The sequence below is a fragment of the Microcaecilia unicolor genome, chromosome 2 (assembly GCF_901765095.1).
Source record: "Microcaecilia unicolor chromosome 2, aMicUni1.1, whole genome shotgun sequence".
Taxonomy (NCBI): domain Eukaryota; kingdom Metazoa; phylum Chordata; class Amphibia; order Gymnophiona; family Siphonopidae; genus Microcaecilia; species Microcaecilia unicolor.
This window is the reverse complement of record NC_044032.1, coordinates 329,300,477-329,320,796: the sequence shown is the minus strand read 5'-3', so window position 1 is coordinate 329,320,796 and position 20,320 is coordinate 329,300,477. Positions and strand designations below refer to the sequence as shown.

The 20,320-nt window shown below is 40.6% G+C and overlaps 1 protein-coding gene across 1 annotated transcript in view; it reads right to left on the bottom strand.

The window, feature by feature from the left end:
* Positions 1–20,320, bottom strand: part of DGKQ (diacylglycerol kinase theta) — a 679,503-nt gene that overhangs the window by 208,887 nt on the left and 450,296 nt on the right. Inside the window, 2 exon segments of the mRNA XM_030192090.1 lie at positions 1,861–2,012; positions 3,483–3,598. Of these exon segments, the coding sequence (XP_030047950.1) occupies positions 1,861–2,012; positions 3,483–3,598 (268 nt within the window).

Genomic DNA, 20,320 nt, shown 5'->3' with positions numbered 1-20,320 from the left:
TTCCCCCTTGTCTTGTCATAGCACTCTGCCTCTTTCTCCAGCATCCATTGCCCCTGCCTCTTCACTATGATCCCTTCCTCAGCATCTGCCTATATACCTCCTTCTCCAGTATTTGTTTATTCTCTCTATCTTCCTTCTTGCCTCCAGCACCCCCCTACTCTTCACTTTCCACTGCATATGCCCCTTACTGATCCCCAACTTGAGTTTCTCCTCCTTTATCAGTCTCCCAGCACCAAAACACTTTCCAAACTGCCATCCACCAGAATCTAACCCCCTTTCCCAGCCACAGGACTAGATGCATCTTCCAGGAGTGGAGGAGTGGCCTAATGCTTAGTATAGCAGGTTGCAGACTTGGGAAACTGATGGTCAGCAGTCGGTTGAGATCCTGGGGAACCAGGTTCAATTTCCTCTGCAGATCTGTGTGACCCTGGGCAAGTCACTTAACCCTCCGTTGCCCCAGGTACAACTGTAGTACAATGTATTGCTTAGATTGTGAAGCCCACTAGGGACAGACCCAGTACCCTGTAAAATGAAACTGTAAACCGCTTAGGTCTAAGTGTTATATAAATAACTGAATGAATAAAACTGAATGAAAAATCAGCCCCTTTCTCTCAACTCTGCTCTTATTGCTGGAAACTGCCACCACCAACTCTCTTCTCCCATCCCCACCATCTGCCAGTCAGCCGAACACCTCACCCAACATCAGAACCTCTCCCACTCTATCTTCTGCTAGTGTCAGGTACCTTGTCTCTTTCCCTCTCCCCCCCCCCCCCCCCCACAATCCATTAACTACCCTGTCTCCCTATTCTCTACTTTCTCATCTAACATCTCTCCTCTCTCGTTCCTCTATCCTCCCACAAATTGTCCAACATGTTCCTTTCCTCCTCACCCCCCCACAAGTGGTCTAGCATTTCCATCTCTTTCCCCTGTCTAGCATCTCTCCCTTTGTCTCCTTATTGCCTCCTTTTTCATATCCAGCATGTCGCTTCTCCCTAATATAGCTCAGCATCCTCCCTCTCCTCCCCATAGAATCCTTCTATAAATCTTCCTGTTACAGTTCCTTCCTGTAAATGTGACATACTAAAAATAAAAGCAATATGCTGCTGGCTGTTGTCCACATAGCAACAGGAAGTGTGAGTCAAAAGGGACAGGATCCAACATTGCCTTGCACCACACTTGAGCAAGAGGCTCTGTGGCATGTTACATTTCTTTAATGCTGACACTGTTGCAGACACAGAAAAGAGCTGTGACAGGAAGGTTTGAAGGGAGGAAAATGAGAGGGGGAGATGCTGCACTGAGCAGGAGGCAAGAAGGTACTCCATCCTGCAACGTTTTTTTTTTTTTTTTGGGGGGGGGGGGGGCAATATTCCCCACTTCCAAAACTATGACCATGCCTGGATTCAACAGAAACAAAAAGGAAGTATGTGACAAAGAGACCAAATGATGTATCAAGTACTGCAAATTTGTACAGTTCTTGTTTTCTGTGTACCTAAAAGATTTGTTTTGTTCTTGTCATTACATTTTTTGCTCTGGCGAGTGCTGCTGCTTAGCGTTATTGGGAGATAATGGCAAGCGGACTTAGACTATGTTTTTTTTAATATATTGTTCTAGACGTCATGTCCTGCTTTTTCAATTGATCCCTGACTCAGGTGCTGTAATGCTGAAACTCAGCCCTTGTCGATTCCTTGAATAAAGCACTTGTCTGCACCACTATTGAAAGCCCTTTGTGCTGTTTTTTTTAATGCTATATCTATGTTGTACATATACATACAGAAACATTCAGCTTTAACATTTGAACTACCATCAGATCTATTATTTTGAGAAATAAAATAAGAAAACCTAAACTTTGCTAAGTTTTACCCAGGTAATGGACCTCCATTTGTAAGATCAAAGACCTGATGAGGGTTCAGCAGTTTTCGAAAGCTCTGCAGCAGCTCACTGCCCTTGAGACCTCCACTTCTAGGGTTTACAAATACAAGAAGAGGGCTGCAATCCTTCGGCAGTTTGGCACACTGAGGAAAAAAAAGAATGAGTTTTAAAAAATCTCTGCATACAACAATACATTCTGGTATTTTAAATATACAAACCAGATCCTCAAGAAAAGCCTTCCAAACGAGTTACAAATCCTTCCTATTCCTTTTATACTTTAGGAACACCTCTCTATGAACTTCTAATCTCATCCAGATATACTGTGATCTTGGTGGCAGAAGATCAGGGCTGTCCAAGATTTTCATCGGTGGACTACATAATCAAAAATCCATAGGTGTGAATGTCACATGAATATTTTATAGCCTGTTATAGCATTTCTTCCACCAAAAAGCTCTATAATGCTTCAAAATAATGTGTGCTAGCTAATATAGGGGTCCTTTTACCAAGCTGTGGGAAAAATGGCCCTGCGCTAGCGGCAAGGGCCATTTTTCCTGAGCAGCGGGTAAAAAGCCCCCAAACATGGCCACGCAGTAACAGAACTCTTACTGTGTGGTCATGCAGCAGGAAGCCCTTACTGCTACCCACTGAGGTGGTGATAAGGGTTCCCACAGTAACCCGGTGGTAATCAGGCAGTGTGCGGCAATGCCCGATTACCACCGTGCAAGATATTTCTGGGGGTTTTCTTTTTTCTCCAGAAATGGCGTGTGCTTGGGGCAGAATTACTGCCGGCAGCCGCACTGGGTTGGCAATAGTCCCGATATAGTATTAGGTAAGCCTGTGTTGGGATTACCGACACTTTGTAAAAAAAACTCCCTAAATAATTTTATTCCTAAAACTCTCTAGTGGGACATATCTCAAGGCCAGACCTTCATACATAGGCAATCTGTTATAATTTTGCCCTCAATGTAGTTGAATATTGCTATATTGTCACTTGTATGTATAAATTATACATTTAAGGGGGGAGTTATCAAGTCACTCCTGCCTTGCCAACACCATCTCCAAAATGGTATCCTTACTACCTCTAGGGTGCATAATTTTGATTAGGGTACCTGCAGGGCAGGAGCGACCTAGGATCACTCCTGCCCTAGGACTACTGGATCACCAGTACACGGCAGCTAAGTGCCAGATGCTGGGGGGGGGGGGGGGGGGGGGGGGGGGATGGGGGGAGGGTGTTCTGATAGGGGTAGATGAGAATGTGATCAGAGGTGGGAGAGTAGACAGCACTGTGGCCAATTATAGCTCTGGCCCAGGAGCACTGGGCCTCAGCTTTCAGACTCGCAAACACAGTTTTCATTTACTACAGGTGTCAGCAACTTGCGATACTGAGACAGCACAAGTTGTGGACTTCCATGGTAAATCAATGTGCAGTAAAAGTACAACTTTTTCTGCATCTTGATAACTTTCCCCATATGTGGCACTGCCCTTTATAAATCCCAAACTATCCATTCAAATGGTCTAAATATTTTTTATATATACAGTATATATAAATGCTTTTGGATATCGGGCCAGTTTGATCTATTAGTATATTCTCGTACCTTGAAAATCTTTCTTACCATAATTTCAGGTATCACAATACCAATAAGTTGCTTGTGGTTAACTTGTGTATCTTTTAGAAGTGCATATATCCTTTCAGCTTCAGAGAAACATGAAATTCCAAGAGCAACTGCACCTGAAATGAATGTATGTATTCAATATGTTAATAAGCAAGCACACGACCTTAAATATGAAGAAATATATTTAAACTGAACTTTAGATTATATACACAGGACAACAGAATATGTTGAAATTGTAATGTAGACTCCAACTGGACATGTAATGTCAAATTATGAGATGGGTTACACCAGTACAAATTTTCAATACTGCACCTATATGGTAAGGTTTGTGTGCTTTGCATATTTCACAAATCATCTCAACACTCTAATACAAATTAGATTGGATTGTTAATTGTTGAATAAAAGCATGAAAGATGGGGAGTGGAAAGCTCCATGATTACAACAAGCTGTTTCAACACTAAATCTCCTGAGGCATGAGAAAAGAAGGTGACGGACATTAAACATCAGCCAAAGGCACGGCTCCAGAAAGTCTGTGGGCAAGAAGGGGGAGCAATAAGGGAAAACAGATGTAGCATGTTCTGCACATGATTAACAGCGTTGTGGTATTCAGAGACTTGCACAGGAATGTTGTATGAGAGAATTAGTCAGATGCCAAAGAAGAACGGTATAAAAACAGAGTGGAACAAAGAAGTAGTAAGCATTCTGACTTGTATATTGCTTATACAATGCTTCCTGAATAAGCCCATTGATGCTATTCAGTAAATTCTGAACTAAGAATAAACTTTTTATATTAAATATGAAATTCGTCTAGCCTTTTCTTCAAAGTGGCGACCGCGGCAGGACGGAAGATTTATGCCGCACACGGAAAAGAGAAGGCGAGACGAATGACAAATTAAGTGTTTGTTGTTAACGAAGTTTTTTACAGGATTTTGAGAGCAAGCGTTGTTTAAGCCTGATTTCTGTGCACCACTGATGTGGGAGTGATCAACCTACTGACGTGGACATACAGGTGACGACTCCTGGGCTTGCTTAAAAAGAAACGAGAAGACGCGTGAGTAAGCTTACACTGTGGCCTTATTACCGGTATATTTGTTTAGCTTTGTAGTTTTCTTTTTTGTATATTTTCTTTGTTTAAGTGCATTAGTATATTTTTGTAGGTTGTGGCTCTATAGGAGAAATTGTAATAGTCAGAATAAAATGGAAGGGAAAGGGGCAGATAAGAAAGAAAAGCCCCCTGTATATACTTTGTATTTAGATTTAGATAGTTCAAAAAAATGCACCCCTTTGCAGCATGTCATAGAATTATTCCCGTTAGAAAAAAAACAGATTGAAGAGACACATGAGAAATGGGTCAAATATGATGCAAAAGATTCTTTTTTGAGCTGGTCTCAGTATGGATCGTTTGATCGTCCAAAATTATTATCTCTCCTGAGATACATACAAGAAAATAAAAAGAAGCAGAAAAGTTTAGAGAAGCATCTTACAATTTGGAATTTATTTTCTGTAGCAGCAGATCTTTTTCATGCTGATGTAGATAGGATACAAGAGGCAGAAATGTATAAAAGAAATAATCCCCCGTCGTATGAATCTAGCAGGGACACGTTGTGCCCCATAAGGGCGACTGATAAAATGAAGGAATCAAAGCCAAAGCGCCCTGTGCCATGCGCTGGGTATTCGGCTCTTGATGACCCCCCCAGTGATTCAGAAAGTGAAAAGGGAAGGGATAATGAGGACAGTGATGTGGGGACTAGGGAACAGAAAAAGGAGGAAAAACGGGTGAGACAGAAAGAAAAAGGAAAGTCTAATATAGATTCAGGTACTTATCCTGATTTAAAAACCCTAATTACATCAGAACAATATGACCTGGCAACACAATTTGAAATTGAGGGACGACTACGGATGTACTCCGAGCCTCCCATAACCATGTCAACCCCAACTCATAAGCGAACAAAAACTATGCCAACATCTTTAACCCATTTTTCGAGGCACGCATGTGGCTGCAGAACTTATGAAACTGAATAGTACTAAATATGGTGAGGAATGGTGGGGGGCTACTAGACACTTGTTAAATGTAAAACGGCTCCCCTTGCCGTGCGATGAAAATGGTCCTAGTACACATGAGGACATTCAGGAATTATTAAAGGCTGTCAACAAATCTTGCCCGGGTATAGGGAATGGAACATTTGTAAAAGAGGGATTGGAATTCTGGGATCATTGGTTCTACAAAATAAAACGTGATTGGGAAGAAGAACAAAAGCAGGAAGTCTGTGGGGCAATGGCCTCCAGCTTCAGTGAACAGGTCATGCCAGTTATGACGCGCTTAGACGCAGCTGGCAATCGAGTACGCCATTACAAGCCATACACCCCCGTAGATGTTACAACTTTAGTTGCAAAAATTCCCAGTATAGTGAAAGGAGCTCGTATGTGGTTAGATGGGATAGAACAGGCAACTGCAGGGACTCAATTGACTATTGGAGATTTTAAAGCCCTGTGTGCGGCGTCAGGTATTAGTATATCTCAACTGGCAGTGCAGTGTGGATATCAGCGCCTGACGTCACATACATCGGATGGGGATGTATATGTAGGGAATATTAAGGCTGCTCTTTCTGCAGCGCTGCATGTGATGTATCCAACCCCGATTGATTTTTCAGCCATTACGGCAAATAAATGGGACCCTAAAACTGATTTTTCGGCACATTTGACAAAATGTATAAATTTGTATAAGGCTCAAACAGGGCAAGATGCGGATGTGGACCATAATATAGCAGTATTTTTACACCTATTCATGTCCACACTGTCTGATAATATGCGTAAGAATTTAGACGCTGTCATTGCCCTGTCCTCAAAGCCGTGGCCAGAAATAAGAGAGACATTGATGCATTTTAGTAATGTGCATCGTAAAATGATAGAGACCCCTCAGAAAGAACATGCTAAATTAACTTCTAAGTTAATGACTATGCAGTTAAAGGATTTGGAAAGCAAGGAACAGGATAGAAACAAAAAACAAGAAACAATGGTAATGCCCTCTGCCTCACCTCCACAGGTCATTTACTATGTACAACCGGGATATAGCCGGCCGTACCAACCAAGGGGACGAGGCATGGTTAGAGGAAGGGGTAGAGGTCGAGGGATGCAAGGATCAGGACCATCACCTAATAGAAGGGCACATGTACAATGTTGGAGTTGTCAGCAATACGGTCACTATGCCTCAGAATGTTATCAGAATACAGGAATGCCCCAAGTACAAATGCAGACGCAGCAAGGATTAATGCCACAAGTAGTAGGGATACCTGCGAGTGCCCCGCAGACTGCAATACAGCAGCCGGCGACGCAATCACAGGGACCAGGGGCGGCAGTACAGGGACTGGGCACTGTAAATGCCTTTCCAACTTGGCAGAATATTCCAGACCAATGCTATTGACTGGAAGCAGACCCGTGTCAGGAAGAGGGAATGATTTTCAGGTTAGACAAAAGGGAGCCCTTTATTACATTGACAATTGGAAAATATGGAACTCCTGTGAGATTTTTGATAGATACAGGGGCGAGTACCTCTGTGTTATGTGCAAAACCACAGGGAGTCAAGCTTTTAAATCAGTATAGAACAACAGTGGGATTTACGGGGATAGAACAAAGAAAAAGGCTAACGGAACCGTTGACTCTGGTGCGACTGGAATGCCAACCGCACGGTTCAAGGGAGGCTGTGATACCCTTCTTAGTGGCACCTGATTGCCCAGTAAATTTGTGTGGTAGAGACTTGTTGTCTCAATTAGGATTGTGTTTAGATTTTGGAGATAAAGGAATACCAAGTTTGCTCACCATGGTCCAACAGTTGAATAATGAAAATAAAGTAAGGGTTATGGAAGAATTACCGCAACATATTTGGAGTACAAATGATTCACCATATGGACTAGCCGTAAATGCAAAACCCCATAAGATAGAATTAATAGAAGGGGCACAGGGGCCGAAGCAAGACCCTTACCCCATACGACCTAAATTAGTATCCAAAACCCTGGAACACATTGGTAAATTATTGAAATGTGGTATTATTGAACCTTCAGTATCCCCGTACAATACCCCATTGTTTCCGGTCCCGAAAGGGGAAAACAATGTAAGGATAGTACATGATTTAAGAGAGCTAAATGAGGTTACAAAAAATCAATTTCCGATTTGTGCGAACCCCGCTACTCTTTTGCATACCCAGAATATATATGCGTACAATACTGTCATTGATTTGTCTAATGCATTCTTTTCAATACCTCTTCATCCAGAGTCTAGGGATTTGACGTCATTTATAGTACAGAATGAGGCATACAGGTGGACTAGGATGCCGCAAGGCTTTACTGATAGTCCATTGGTATTCTCAAAACAACTAATGATGGATTTAAAGGATTTCAGGAGTCAATTGCCTGGCACGGTGTCATTGTTTGTCTATGTAGATGATATTCTACTGTCTGCTGAGACTGAAGCAGAATGCCTAGAATGGACTAGAAAATTATTTTTGTTATTAGGAGAGTTAGGATATAAATGTAATAAGGAGAAATGTGTTGTAGCTCAGTCTACTGTCACCTTTTTAGGACAAAATGTTTCAGCAGAACATAAGGTCATTATACCGGAAGTTATATCTATTTTAAATGAGACTCCGGTACCGCAAACAGTTACCCAGTTACGTGCTGTTTTGGGAATGTTAAATTACTGCAGACAATGGATACCAAATTATACACAAAAAGTAATGAGTCTTTATAAACATTTGAAACTGCCCGCAGCCACACCAAAGAATACTCTGATTGTGTTGGAAGAGCAGGATAAGATAGTACTGGCTAAGATTGTGAGGGATTTGTTATCCCCAGGACCCTTAGCAGTAATAGATATACAATCACCTGTGCATCTATGGGTAAAAGACATGGGAAACAGTTGGGCAGCCATGATTAATCAAAATAATGAAGTAAATACACCAGTAGCTTTTTTATCAGGCTCTTTTAATCATGTGGAAAAGAGAATGAAAGAAATACCAAAGTTACTGACAGCTATAGTGGCTGCAGTAGGCAAATGGAGGGCACAAATGCCTTTTGTTCCTATTGTAATACATACCAACCACACGATTAAAACGCTGTTGAGCCCTAGCCAAACAGCATTAACAGCCACTAGATTTGGAAAACATCAAGCAGTACTTTTAGGACAAGATATAAGAATAATACCATTAACTAAAGATCAGAGAAATAAGATAGATCTGCTTTTTCCTGTCGATCAAGAGGTTGAGATTGATACTATAGAAATCCCTACATTTCACTGTCTTACTTTTAAACCCTTATCTGATGGATTGATATGGTTTACAGATGGAGCTTGTGAGAGGACTGTTGCAGGCTTTGCCTGCGTGCAAGTGGATGAGAATCTAACAAAGATAACACAAGTACAATATAAAACCCCTCCTGACCATACTGCACAGCATGCTGAACTTTTGGCCGTTATCACGGCCTTACAACACACTGATATGACTCAAAATGTCACCATATATACTGATAGTGGTTACGTTGCAAGTTCACTACAGTATCATATATTAAAATGGCAGCGTAGGGGGATGATAACCAGTGCAGGTAAAAATCTACAACATTACACATATTGGAAATTGCTGTTTGAAATTTTGGCAAGAAGGGAACGTGAAGGTAGAAAAACGGCAGTTGTGTGGACCCCGGCCCACACTGAAAGGCCAACCTTTGAGGCACTAGGTAATGCAATGGCTGATGCAGCAGCAACGGAGGTGGTTAAGCAAAGTGAAAAGATTTTGTATAATACTAGACAGACACAGGAAGGGCCACTTACGAATGTAGATAAGATTGAAATGTGGCAGCCAGAGGAACAGGAAAGTGAAAAATGGTTGAAGAAGGGATGTATGCAATTAGGAAGTGAATGGTTTAATGAGGAAGAAGGATTACCTTGCATGCCAATGAGCCAGGCGATTAAGGTATTGACTGGGTGGCATGCAACCATGCATTGGAACAGAGAAACAATGAAACAACAATTTGAGCAAAGATTTTGGACTTTGAAAATTGATAACTTGATTCAACAGGTTGTGCAAAATTGCATGGTATGCAATATTAACATACCTAAACGAGGTCCTAAAATATCACCTGGGACACTTCCAATACCAGAAGGCCCAGCAAAAGAATGGTATATTGATTTCACTGATATGATTGTTCCAGTGCAGGGAAAAAGGTATTTGTTAGTTTGGGTGGATGCTTTCTCAAGGTGGATAGAAGCATTTCCATGTAAAAGGGAGACAGCACATGAGGTGGTACAATGCCTGATAACTCACATTATGCCAAGACATGGGTGTCCGTCTAGAATAATTTCTGATAACGGGACGCATTTCAATAACAGTATTTTGAAAGAAATGGAAACGATTATGGGTTTAACACACAGGAAAGTATCAGTGTATCGCCCCACCTCCAATGGTTTGGTGGAGCGCTACAATGGCATTTTAAAAACAAAATTGAGTCTTACTAAAATCTCTCAATAAAGAAATGGTGGGAAAATTATATACATGGCTTGATGTATTGCCATTAGCATTAATGACAATAAGGGCCCAACCTAATGGGCGTACAAAATTGTCCCCATTCCAAATTCAGACAGGACGTCATTTCTTCCCGATGCAGACAGCAAGTACTGATAATACAGCTCAGTACTGGCAAAAGCTACAACCAATGTTGAACCTGACGAGTGATATGATCCGAACAAATGTAGTATCACAGGCAGGGACTACTAATGATGTTTGTGCTTTTAAAGTAGGTGATCTAGTACTACGAAAGAACTTTACACATAAAACATGGAAGGATCCTGTGTATGTAGGGCCTTTTGCTATCACGGCCCTTACTCAGACCGCTGCCCGTCTGGAAGGTCATACTTCTTGGATACATTTATCAGATATTCGACAAACTAATAATATTGAAATGGACAAAGAATAAACAAACACCATGTCCCTAAACATGATGGTATTGGGATGTTGTTGTTTGTTAATGGACAATGAACACATATGAGAATAGACTTGTTACAGCGGCCAAGATGTTGAATTTGACTGATTGAATCATATGTGCCCACATCCTTGTCCTTGCCAGCTATGATATATGGGACTACAATGATAAAGTTGGGTGGGCACAGTTATCCCAATAATACCTGTGTAAGGGATGATGGAAACCTTCATTGGACAAATGAGACTATTTATAAGCAAGCCTTGCTTACGGACGACATCATTTTGGTGTCTGATTAAATAGTATGACAACTGGAAACATTCCCCCGATAAAGTGCAATTACACGCACAATGTTGTAACAGGTAATTGGGCTATAGGAAAAAGTACAGTGATTGTAAATGTCACAGCCACCAAAGAAAAATGTGGCAATAAAACAAGCGGCAATAAGACTTTAACTTAATGGTATGTAACAACTGATTTAATGAATGTTAATACCTTGGAATATGCTTTTAATGTGTGTAATTTTTAATACCACATCAGTTAATGCAATTAGGCATTATCCTTATAATTGTTCTTATATGAAAAGTAAGAATGACAGTGTACTTCCCTTTGATGAAGCTCACTGTCTGTATTCTGTATTCAAAGGAAATATAAATTTTGTACCCTAGTACAGTTGAATCTGTTTGATGCTGTGTAGCATGTGTATTGGCATGTTTGCAAGGATGTGCCAGGATGCTTTTAAAATGACAATGGTAACTAAAATCAAGAATGAATAGAACTTTTATTAATATGTCAGCCAAAAATATTGAAAAAGCGTGCAGAAACTGAATGCCACAAACATGGGGGAGGAGATTTAGAAGGGAGGTAAGGAGAAACAGACTGGAGCTGAAACAGATGTATGAGTCCTGGAACACCAGAACTCAAGGGAGGATTTGTTGAATAAAAGCATGAAAGATGGGGAGTGGAAAGCTCCATGATTACAACAAGCTGTTTCAACACTAAATCTCCTGAGGCATGAGAAAAGAAGGTGACGGACATTAAACATCAGCCAAAGGCACGGCTCCAGAAAGTCTGTGGGCAAGAAGGGGGAGCAATAAGGGAAAACAGATGTAGCATGTTCTGCACATGATTAACAGCGTTGTGGTATTCAGAGACTTGCACAGGAATGTTGTATGAGAGAATTAGTCAGATGCCAAAGAAGAACGGTATAAAAACAGAGTGGAACAAAGAAGTAGTAAGCATTCTGACTTGTATATTGCTTATACAATGCTTCCTGAATAAGCCCATTGATGCTATTCAGTAAATTCTGAACTAAGAATAAACTTTTTATATTAAATATGAAATTCGTCTAGCCTTTTCTTCATAATGTAGATAAAAGGCATGGGATTGATATTCAAAAGCACTTATGCCAATATATTTCTCAGGACCCCACAATTACCCATAAGGGAAAAACATTTAGTATAAGGGGTTCTCATGCTGTTCTTCAAATGCACTATATGTTATGTGGATTGGAACATCCTGTCTGCAGAATTAGAAAGAAGTAGGGAGATTGTGGATGCCTGTCAAAGTGCCTTGCTCAGATAAATACTACTACTACTACTTAACATTTCTAAAGCGCTACTAGGGTTACACAGCGCTGTACAGTTTAACAAAGAAGGACAGTCCCTGCTCAAAGGAGCTTACAATCTAATGGACAAAATGTGCACACAATCAAATTGGGGCAGACTAGATTTCCTGAATAGAGGTATAATGGTTAGGTGCTGAAGGCGACACTGAAGAGGTGGACTTTGAGCAAGGATTTGAAGATGGGCAGGGAGGGGGCTTGGCGTATGGGCTCAGGAAGTTTATTCCAAGCATAGGGAGAGGCGAGGCAGAAAGGGCGGTGACGGAACCCACGAGGGAAGGGTCAATGCTAGATTTAGTGCTCACGAATAGAGGAAGTGTTTCCAATATCTGGGTGGGTGCCCACCTATGTAATAGTGATCATCACACCACATGGTTTTATATAAGGGCAAAGGTGGAGTGTGGACACACAAAACTCAAAGTACTGGATTTCAGACACACTGATTTTGATAAAATGGGGGAATACCTAAAGAAGGAGCTGTTGGTGTAGGAAAGCATAGAAGTGGAAAATCAGTGGTCAAAGCTAAAGGCTGCTATAAATATGGCAACTGATCTTTACACAAGGAAAGTAAACAAAAACAAGAGAAACAGGAAGCCTATAAGGTTCTCCAAACAAGTAGCTGAAAAAATAAGAGCAAAAGAGGCTTTGTTCAAGAATTACAAAAGAATGCAACAAGAGGATCATGGAAAAGATTATCGGATTAAACTCAAGGAAGCGAAGAGGGAAATAAGGCTAGCGAAAGCGCAAGCAGAAGAAAAATGGCTAAAGATATAAAGAGAGGTGACAAGACCTTTTTCAGATATACTGGAGAAAGGAGAAAAGATAGGAATGGAATTGCAAGACTGAAAGAAAATGAGACACTATGTGGAGAGTGATGAGGATAAAGCAAATGTGCTAAACAATTACTTCTCTTCGCCTTGTAGCGCTATAGAAATGCTAAATAGTAGTAGTAAATAGTTATGGAGGAAAATCCTGGAGAAGGACTGCAGTCAGATGCCGAGGGAACATCTGGGAATGGAGTGGATACTGCACCGTTTATGGAGGAAAGAGTTTAGAAACAGCTTGAGAATCTGAAGGTGGACAAAGCTGTGGGTCCGGATGGGATATATCCCAGGATACTGAGAAGGCTCAGAGAGGTCCTGGTGGGACCTCTTAAAGAATTATTTAATAGATCTTTAGAGACGGGAGAGGTTCCACGAGATTGGAGACGAGCGGATGTGGTCCCTCTTCACAAAACTGGAGACTTGGAAGAAGTGGGAAACTACAGACCGGTAAATTTCACGTCTGTGGTAGGAAAAATAATGGAGTCACTGCTGAAAGAAAGGATAGTTAACTTTCTAGAAGCCAACAGGTTACAGGACCCGAGGCAACAGGGCTTTACCAAAGGAAAATCCTGCCAAATGAATCTTATTGACTTTTTTGACTGGGTGACCAAAGAAATGGACGAAGGACGTGCGATAGATGTATTCTACTTGGATTTCAGCAAAGCCTTTGATACGGTCCCCCATAGAAGACTAGTGAATAAGTTGAAAGGGCTGAACTTAGGAACAAAAGTTGTGAACTGGACAGGAAACTCTTTAACTGACAGGTGGCAGAGGGTGGTGGTAAATGGAATCTGCTCGGAGGAAAGAAAGGTGAACAGTGGATTTCCTCAGGGGTCGGTGCTGGGGCCGATTCTGTTTAATATATTTGTAGGAGATATTGCTGAAGTGTTGGAAGGAAAGGTTTGCCTTTTTGCGGATGACACGAAGATAGCCAAAAGAGTGGATACCCTGGAGGGAGTAGAAACAATGAGAATGGATCTCCAAATGTTAGAAGAATGGTCAAGGGTCTGGCAGTTAAAATGTAATTGTACACACACAGGGGAAAAGTCTATAATTAGAGTACAGACTCGACAATACACATTCATTCAAAGTACTCCACAAATATATAATTTTTAATCATATCATTTATTAATCAACATATGCCCTCAACACACTAATTTCCTCAGAACTCACTTCAACTGTCACTCAATTGCTCTCACTCCAGAAACTCACACATCCATTTTCACACCTTATGCACTTAAGTTGTAATAGCCATAATAATTAATGCCAGGAAGTGCAGAGTGTTGCACTTGGGGTGCAGAAACCCAAAAGAGAGATACTGAATAGGAGGGGAGAGATTAATAAGCTTGTCTCAGGAGAGAGACCTTGGGGTGTTGGTGTCCAAGGATCTGAAGGTGAAGAAACAATGTGACAAGGTGATGGCTGTGGCCAGAAGGATGCTAGGCTGCATAAGTGGGGGGCATAACCAGCAGAAGAAAGGAGGTGTGGATGCCCCTCTACTAGTCGTTGGTGAGGACCCACTTGAAGTATTGTGTTCAGTTTTGGAGGTTGTATCTTGCTAAAGATGTAAAAAGACAGGAAGCGGTGCAAAGAAAAGCTACAAAAATGGTATGGGATTTGCGCTGCAAACTGTACGAGGAAAGACTTGCTGACCTGAACATGTATACCTTGGAGAAAGGGAGAAACAGGGGTGACATGATACAGACATTCAAATATTTGAAAGGTATTAATTCGCAAACAAGCCTTTTCCAGAGATGGGGACTAAGGTGATACAGGATCAAAGGGGAGCACCATAAAATTCAGCAGGAAAACTGGTGCACTGCTGTGCATGCCTGGGAGGGAGGGGGAGAGGGAATACGTTTTCTCTCAAGTCTTGCAGAATATCTTCATGTTGTGATCCTGTTGTTTAACAGCTATACAAAATCTCAATAAGGCAACACTACTGTGTCAGTATGGTAGGAAGGAAAAAGAAGGATACATACTGGCCGAACATTGCCCAGGATAAAAATGTACCCACTTCTGGCTTACGCATTAGGGCAGTAGTGACTGTGCAAAACCTTCAGGGACAGAAAAATTCTGCAGCAGGAGATAAACCACAGAAACTAATGAAAAAGTTAAGAGAAATAAAAACTGTTAGGTTGACTCAAAGAGAGCATTCCAGAAAATAGAGGAAAAAGGAAATATGCTGAAGGAAAAGATTCAAAAGGCAACATATGCCAATCTAAGACCCCTGATTGGACAAATTAAAGGGAAAGAGAAATATAGAGGGATAAAGGGGGTTGAACAAGGAATGCTGGAGGAGAGGTGCTACAGCAGCCACAATATTTGGAGACAGAAATGGGGAAGGTATCTGTGATAAATGAGATGGAGAAAGAATGATAAGTGAAAACATGAACAGAAAACAACTGAGGAGGAAGAAGTGGAGGTGGAGGAATTAGCAGCTGAGCTGTTGGCCTATATACATGGTGTCCAGAAAAAAAAATAAAACAGGACCCCAAACATTTTTCCAAATAACCCAAAAACAAGTGTACTATATTACTATTATTGACAGGCGTTACTGCAAGGTGCTGTAAAAACTGGTTTATCCATGTTTTCAAAATGACATCATTCATGAAGTGACCATTAAATCCGTTTTAGCAAAATGGCTTAACGAAAAAGATAAAACTGTAATTAAATTTTTGTGGCAAAATAAGGTATATAGTGTAAAGTGTTTGCTAAGGGAGTTTCCTAATAATGGTTGGACTAATGTATTTTCATAAGTCATAGTAAATTTTTAAACAATTACAACGTATTTTGAAACTATGTAAAGCGTTTTTTCCAGACACTATATACACATAGATAAATATGCTGGACATCAGGAGATGGACAGGAAAACCAAGTTGAATTTAACACCTAGAGTAAAAAGTATAAAAAATAAGATGGATAATGGACTACCCCCAACTTAAACAATAATCTACCCACAATACACAAACCCTACAGATAATCCATATATAACTTACCAGACCAAAAGAACAACAACCAACTAAAAGGAAACAAAAATACATACGGAAATAACCAACAGAAAGGGAAGAAAGGAAACAACAAAACCAGATACCAAGAAAACAGGCAACTAATAAAAATTAACACATCTATGTCCCAAACCGAACCTTACCATTCATTCCAAATGGGATACGTAAACGCCAGATCAGTAGTAAATAAAACAGAGATTATAACAGACTGGATCACTACAGACAATCTTGACCTCCTATTCATCACTGAAACCTGGATCCATGACCTCATAGACCCCATAATCTTAGATCTATGCCCACCAGGATATAAAATTACCCACTGGACAAGAAACGGAAAAAGAGGAGGAGGAATAGCTATAATATACAAATCCGAGTTCACCATCACAACCACAGCTGAATCCATTCTACCACAACTTGAAATCGCCTCGGTAAGAATCAACCACCCAAACTTGCAGGAACACCTAAACGCAGTCCTACTCTACAGACCGCCAGGAAACTGGCAAGATTCTCAAACACACCTTATGGACTTCATCTCGAACACTTGTGTCTCTACATCAAACCTTATCATAATAGGTGATATCAACCTTCACCTTGAAGATCTTACCTCAACAAGCACCCAAGAATGCAAAGAGTTCCTACAACTATGGGATCTTCAAGTACCAAACACACAACCAACGCACACTAAAGGACACACACTTGACATTATCACATACAAATTTGATCCAGACCTAAAACTTAGATTAACAGATACAAGATGGACACCAACACCATGGTCAGACCACTATAAAGCATACATCTCCGTCCAATGGCGAACGAAACACATAACTAATAAACAAGAATGCAAAACCTACACCATGAGAGGAAAATAGACCCGGTAATATTCTGGCAACAGATCTACCACAACGGATGGACAATAAAGGCAGACACAAACCAATTCCTTCTAGAATGGGACGATAGATGCAGATCAGTATTAGACAACATTGCCCCAACTCAAACCAGAACCTCACACAGGAAAAACTCAACACCATGGTTCAATGAAGAACTGAAAAAACTTAAAACAAAAGTCAGAAGGTTAGAATGTGCATGGAATAAAAAGAAAGACGACCCCACACTTAACGCCTGGAAAGAACTTCAACGAAAATACAAATATACCATAAGACAAACTAAAAGATTATTTTATAAAACTGAAATTGGACCAAACTACAAAGACACACATAAACTCTTCCAACTCGTGAACAAACTACTAGATATCACACCAATCACAACAAACAGCAAAGATGCACCAGGAGCAGACAATCGCACGAAATACTTCAATGAGAAAATCGTACAACTGCGACTTAAAATACCAGTCAGTACCACCGACTACGCCGTACTCCGGGACTGTCTAGATCCAGACCCTGGTGTATACCCAGCAGACAGAACCTGGACCAACTTCGAGATATTACCGGAGGATCTCATCTCCCAAACGCTCAAACGATTCGCCAAATCTCACTGCAAATTAGACATATGCCCAAATAACCTTATGACATCTGCTCCTCAACAATTTATATAAAATTCAGAAGAATATATCATTGTATATAATTAACAAAATCTTTATTTCCAAAAAACTATACACAATATTTTATAATTCTACAAATACACATCACAGTTATCATAAAAACCAGTATAATAATCATTCACACTCACTCATACATTCATTACCTATAAAATCCAAAACATAAGTCCAAGAAATGGAACCAGGGAGCAGAAATCAATCAGTCACAGGTTCACGTGTGAATACTTAATAATGTCCAAACCTTTGATCTTCCAGCAGCATTTCAAAGTTACCTCATTCCTCAACAAGAACTCCACCGTGGCTCTTCAAATCCACTGATTCCGATTCTTGGTACAACTCAAAAGTCTTTATTCTTACTCATACATCTCTTTGCTTATTCCAAACCAGCTGCAACGTCTTATATCTTGCTCTTAATTTCTCATTCTCATACTCAACTTAACTCATTTATATTCAGCTCATTTGTTTCCAGCTTGACACAAACATTTAGTTTCGCTCAATTGGCGTACCACTCAAGTGTTTCGCTCAACAGGCGTCCTCAGGAGCTGTTATTCACTCGAGTATATTTATAGCACACCATAGCCGGGAATCAATCCGTCAGATCACCCCAAAGAGTATATTGCGCGGCACTGCTCAATTACCGCCAGGTACACTCCGGCGCTACAAAAATAAATAAATATTTGTAGCGCCAGAAATGACGACACGCTAGGGGTGGGAAGTACCATGAGGCTGCTGCGGTAGCCTGGCGGTATTTACTGTATAGCGAGTGGTAAGCCCGCGTTAGGCTTACCGCCGCTTAGTAAAAGAAACCCTAAATCAGGCATGGACATTGTTTTAAAATATCATCATGGAAGCCCACACAAGATGTATTACACGTATTAACAAAGGTGGAAAAAGACCAAACAGCCAGCATGTTTAACATGTGAGGTGGAAGAGGCTATTAGAGCCAAAAGAACATCCTTCAAAAAATGGAAAAAGGATCCGAATGAAGAAAATAAGAAGCAATATAAGCACTGTCAAGCTAGATCCAAAGAACTGATAAAAAAGGCTAAAAGAGAATATAAAGAAAAACTTGCCATGGAGATGAAAACTCATAGTAACACTTTTTTCAGGTATATCCATAAGCAGGAAGCCTGTAAGGGAATGTCCTTCTGTTGATTAAGAATTGGCTATTGGACAGAAAACAGAGGATAGGATTAAATGGCCATTCTTCTCAATGGAAGAGAGCAAACAGAGAAGTGCCACAGAGATCTGTACTGGGACAAGTGATATTTAACATAGTTACAAATGATCTGGAAATCAGAGCAAGTGAAGTGACTAAATCTGCAGATATAAAACTACTCAAAGCTGTGAAAAATTGCAGGAAAACCTTAGGAAACTGGAAGACTGGGCATCCAAATGGTACATAAAATTTAATGTAGACAAATGCAAAGTGATGCACATTGGGAAGAATAATCCGAATCATAATTACCTGATGCTAAGGTCCACTTTAGGAGTCAGCACTCAAGAAAAAGACCTAGATGTCATTGTAGACAATACGCTGAAATCTAATATTGTGTTCAATTCTGGTTGCCGCATCTCAAAAAAAGATATAGTGGAATTAGAAAAGGTGCAGAGAAGGGCAACGAAAATGATAAAGGGGATGGGACAAATTCCCTATGAGGAAAGGCTAAAGTGGCTAGGGCTCTTCAGCTTGGAGAAAAGACTGCTAAGGGGAGATATGATAGAGGCCTATAAAATAATGAGTGGAGTGGAATGGGTAGACGTGAAGCATCTGTTTACGCTTTCCAAAAATACTAGGACTAGGAGGCATGTGATGAAGCTACAAAGTAGTACATTTAAAACAAATCGGAGAAAATGTTTCTTCACTCAACGTGTAATTAAACTCTGGAATTCGTTGCCAGAGAATGTGGTAAAGGCAGTTAGCTTAGCAGAGTTTAAAAAAAGGTTTGGACGGCTTCCTAAAAGAAAAGTCCATAGACCATTATTAAATTGGACCTGGGGAAAATCCACTATTTCTGGGATAAGCAGCATAAAATGTTTTGTACTTTTTGGGGATCTTTCCAGGTATTTGTGACCTGGATTGGCCACTGTTGGAAACAGGATGATGGGCTTGATGGACCTTTGGTCTGTTCCAGTACGGCAATACTTATGTATTAGGAATTATTAGGAGAAGAATGCAAAATAAGACCAAAAATATTATAATGCCTCTGTATCACTCCATGGGGCGATCTCAACTTGAGTATTGTGTTCAATTCTGGTTGCTGTATCTCAAAAAAGATATAGCAGAAGTAGAAAAGGTTCAAAGAAGAGCAACCAACATGATAGAGGGGATTGAACTGCTCCTATATGAGGAAAGGCTAAAGAGGTTAGGGTTCTTCAGCTTGGAAAAGAGACGGCTGAGGGGGGATAACATTTAAAGTCTACAAATCCTGAGTGGTGTTGAGCAGGTGGAGATGAATCGATTTTTCACTCATTCAATAAGTACAAAGACCAGGAGACACCCAATGAAATTGCATGGATTAGAAATACTTTAAAAATAAATAGGAGAAAATATTTTTTCACTAAATAAATAGTTAAGTTCTGGAACTTGTTGCTGGAGGATGTGGTAATGGCGGTTAGCATATCTAGGCTTAAAAAAGGTTTGGACAAGTCCCTGGACAAAAAGTCCATTGTCCATTATTGAGATGGATATGGTGGAAGCCACTGCTTGCCCTGGGATTGGTAGCATGGGATGTTGCTACTATTTGGATTTATGCCAGGTACTTGTGACCTGGATTGGCCACTGTTGGAAATAGGATACTGGCATAGATGGGCCATTGATCTGACCCAGTACGGTTATTATGTTCTTATGAATGAGGCTATTAG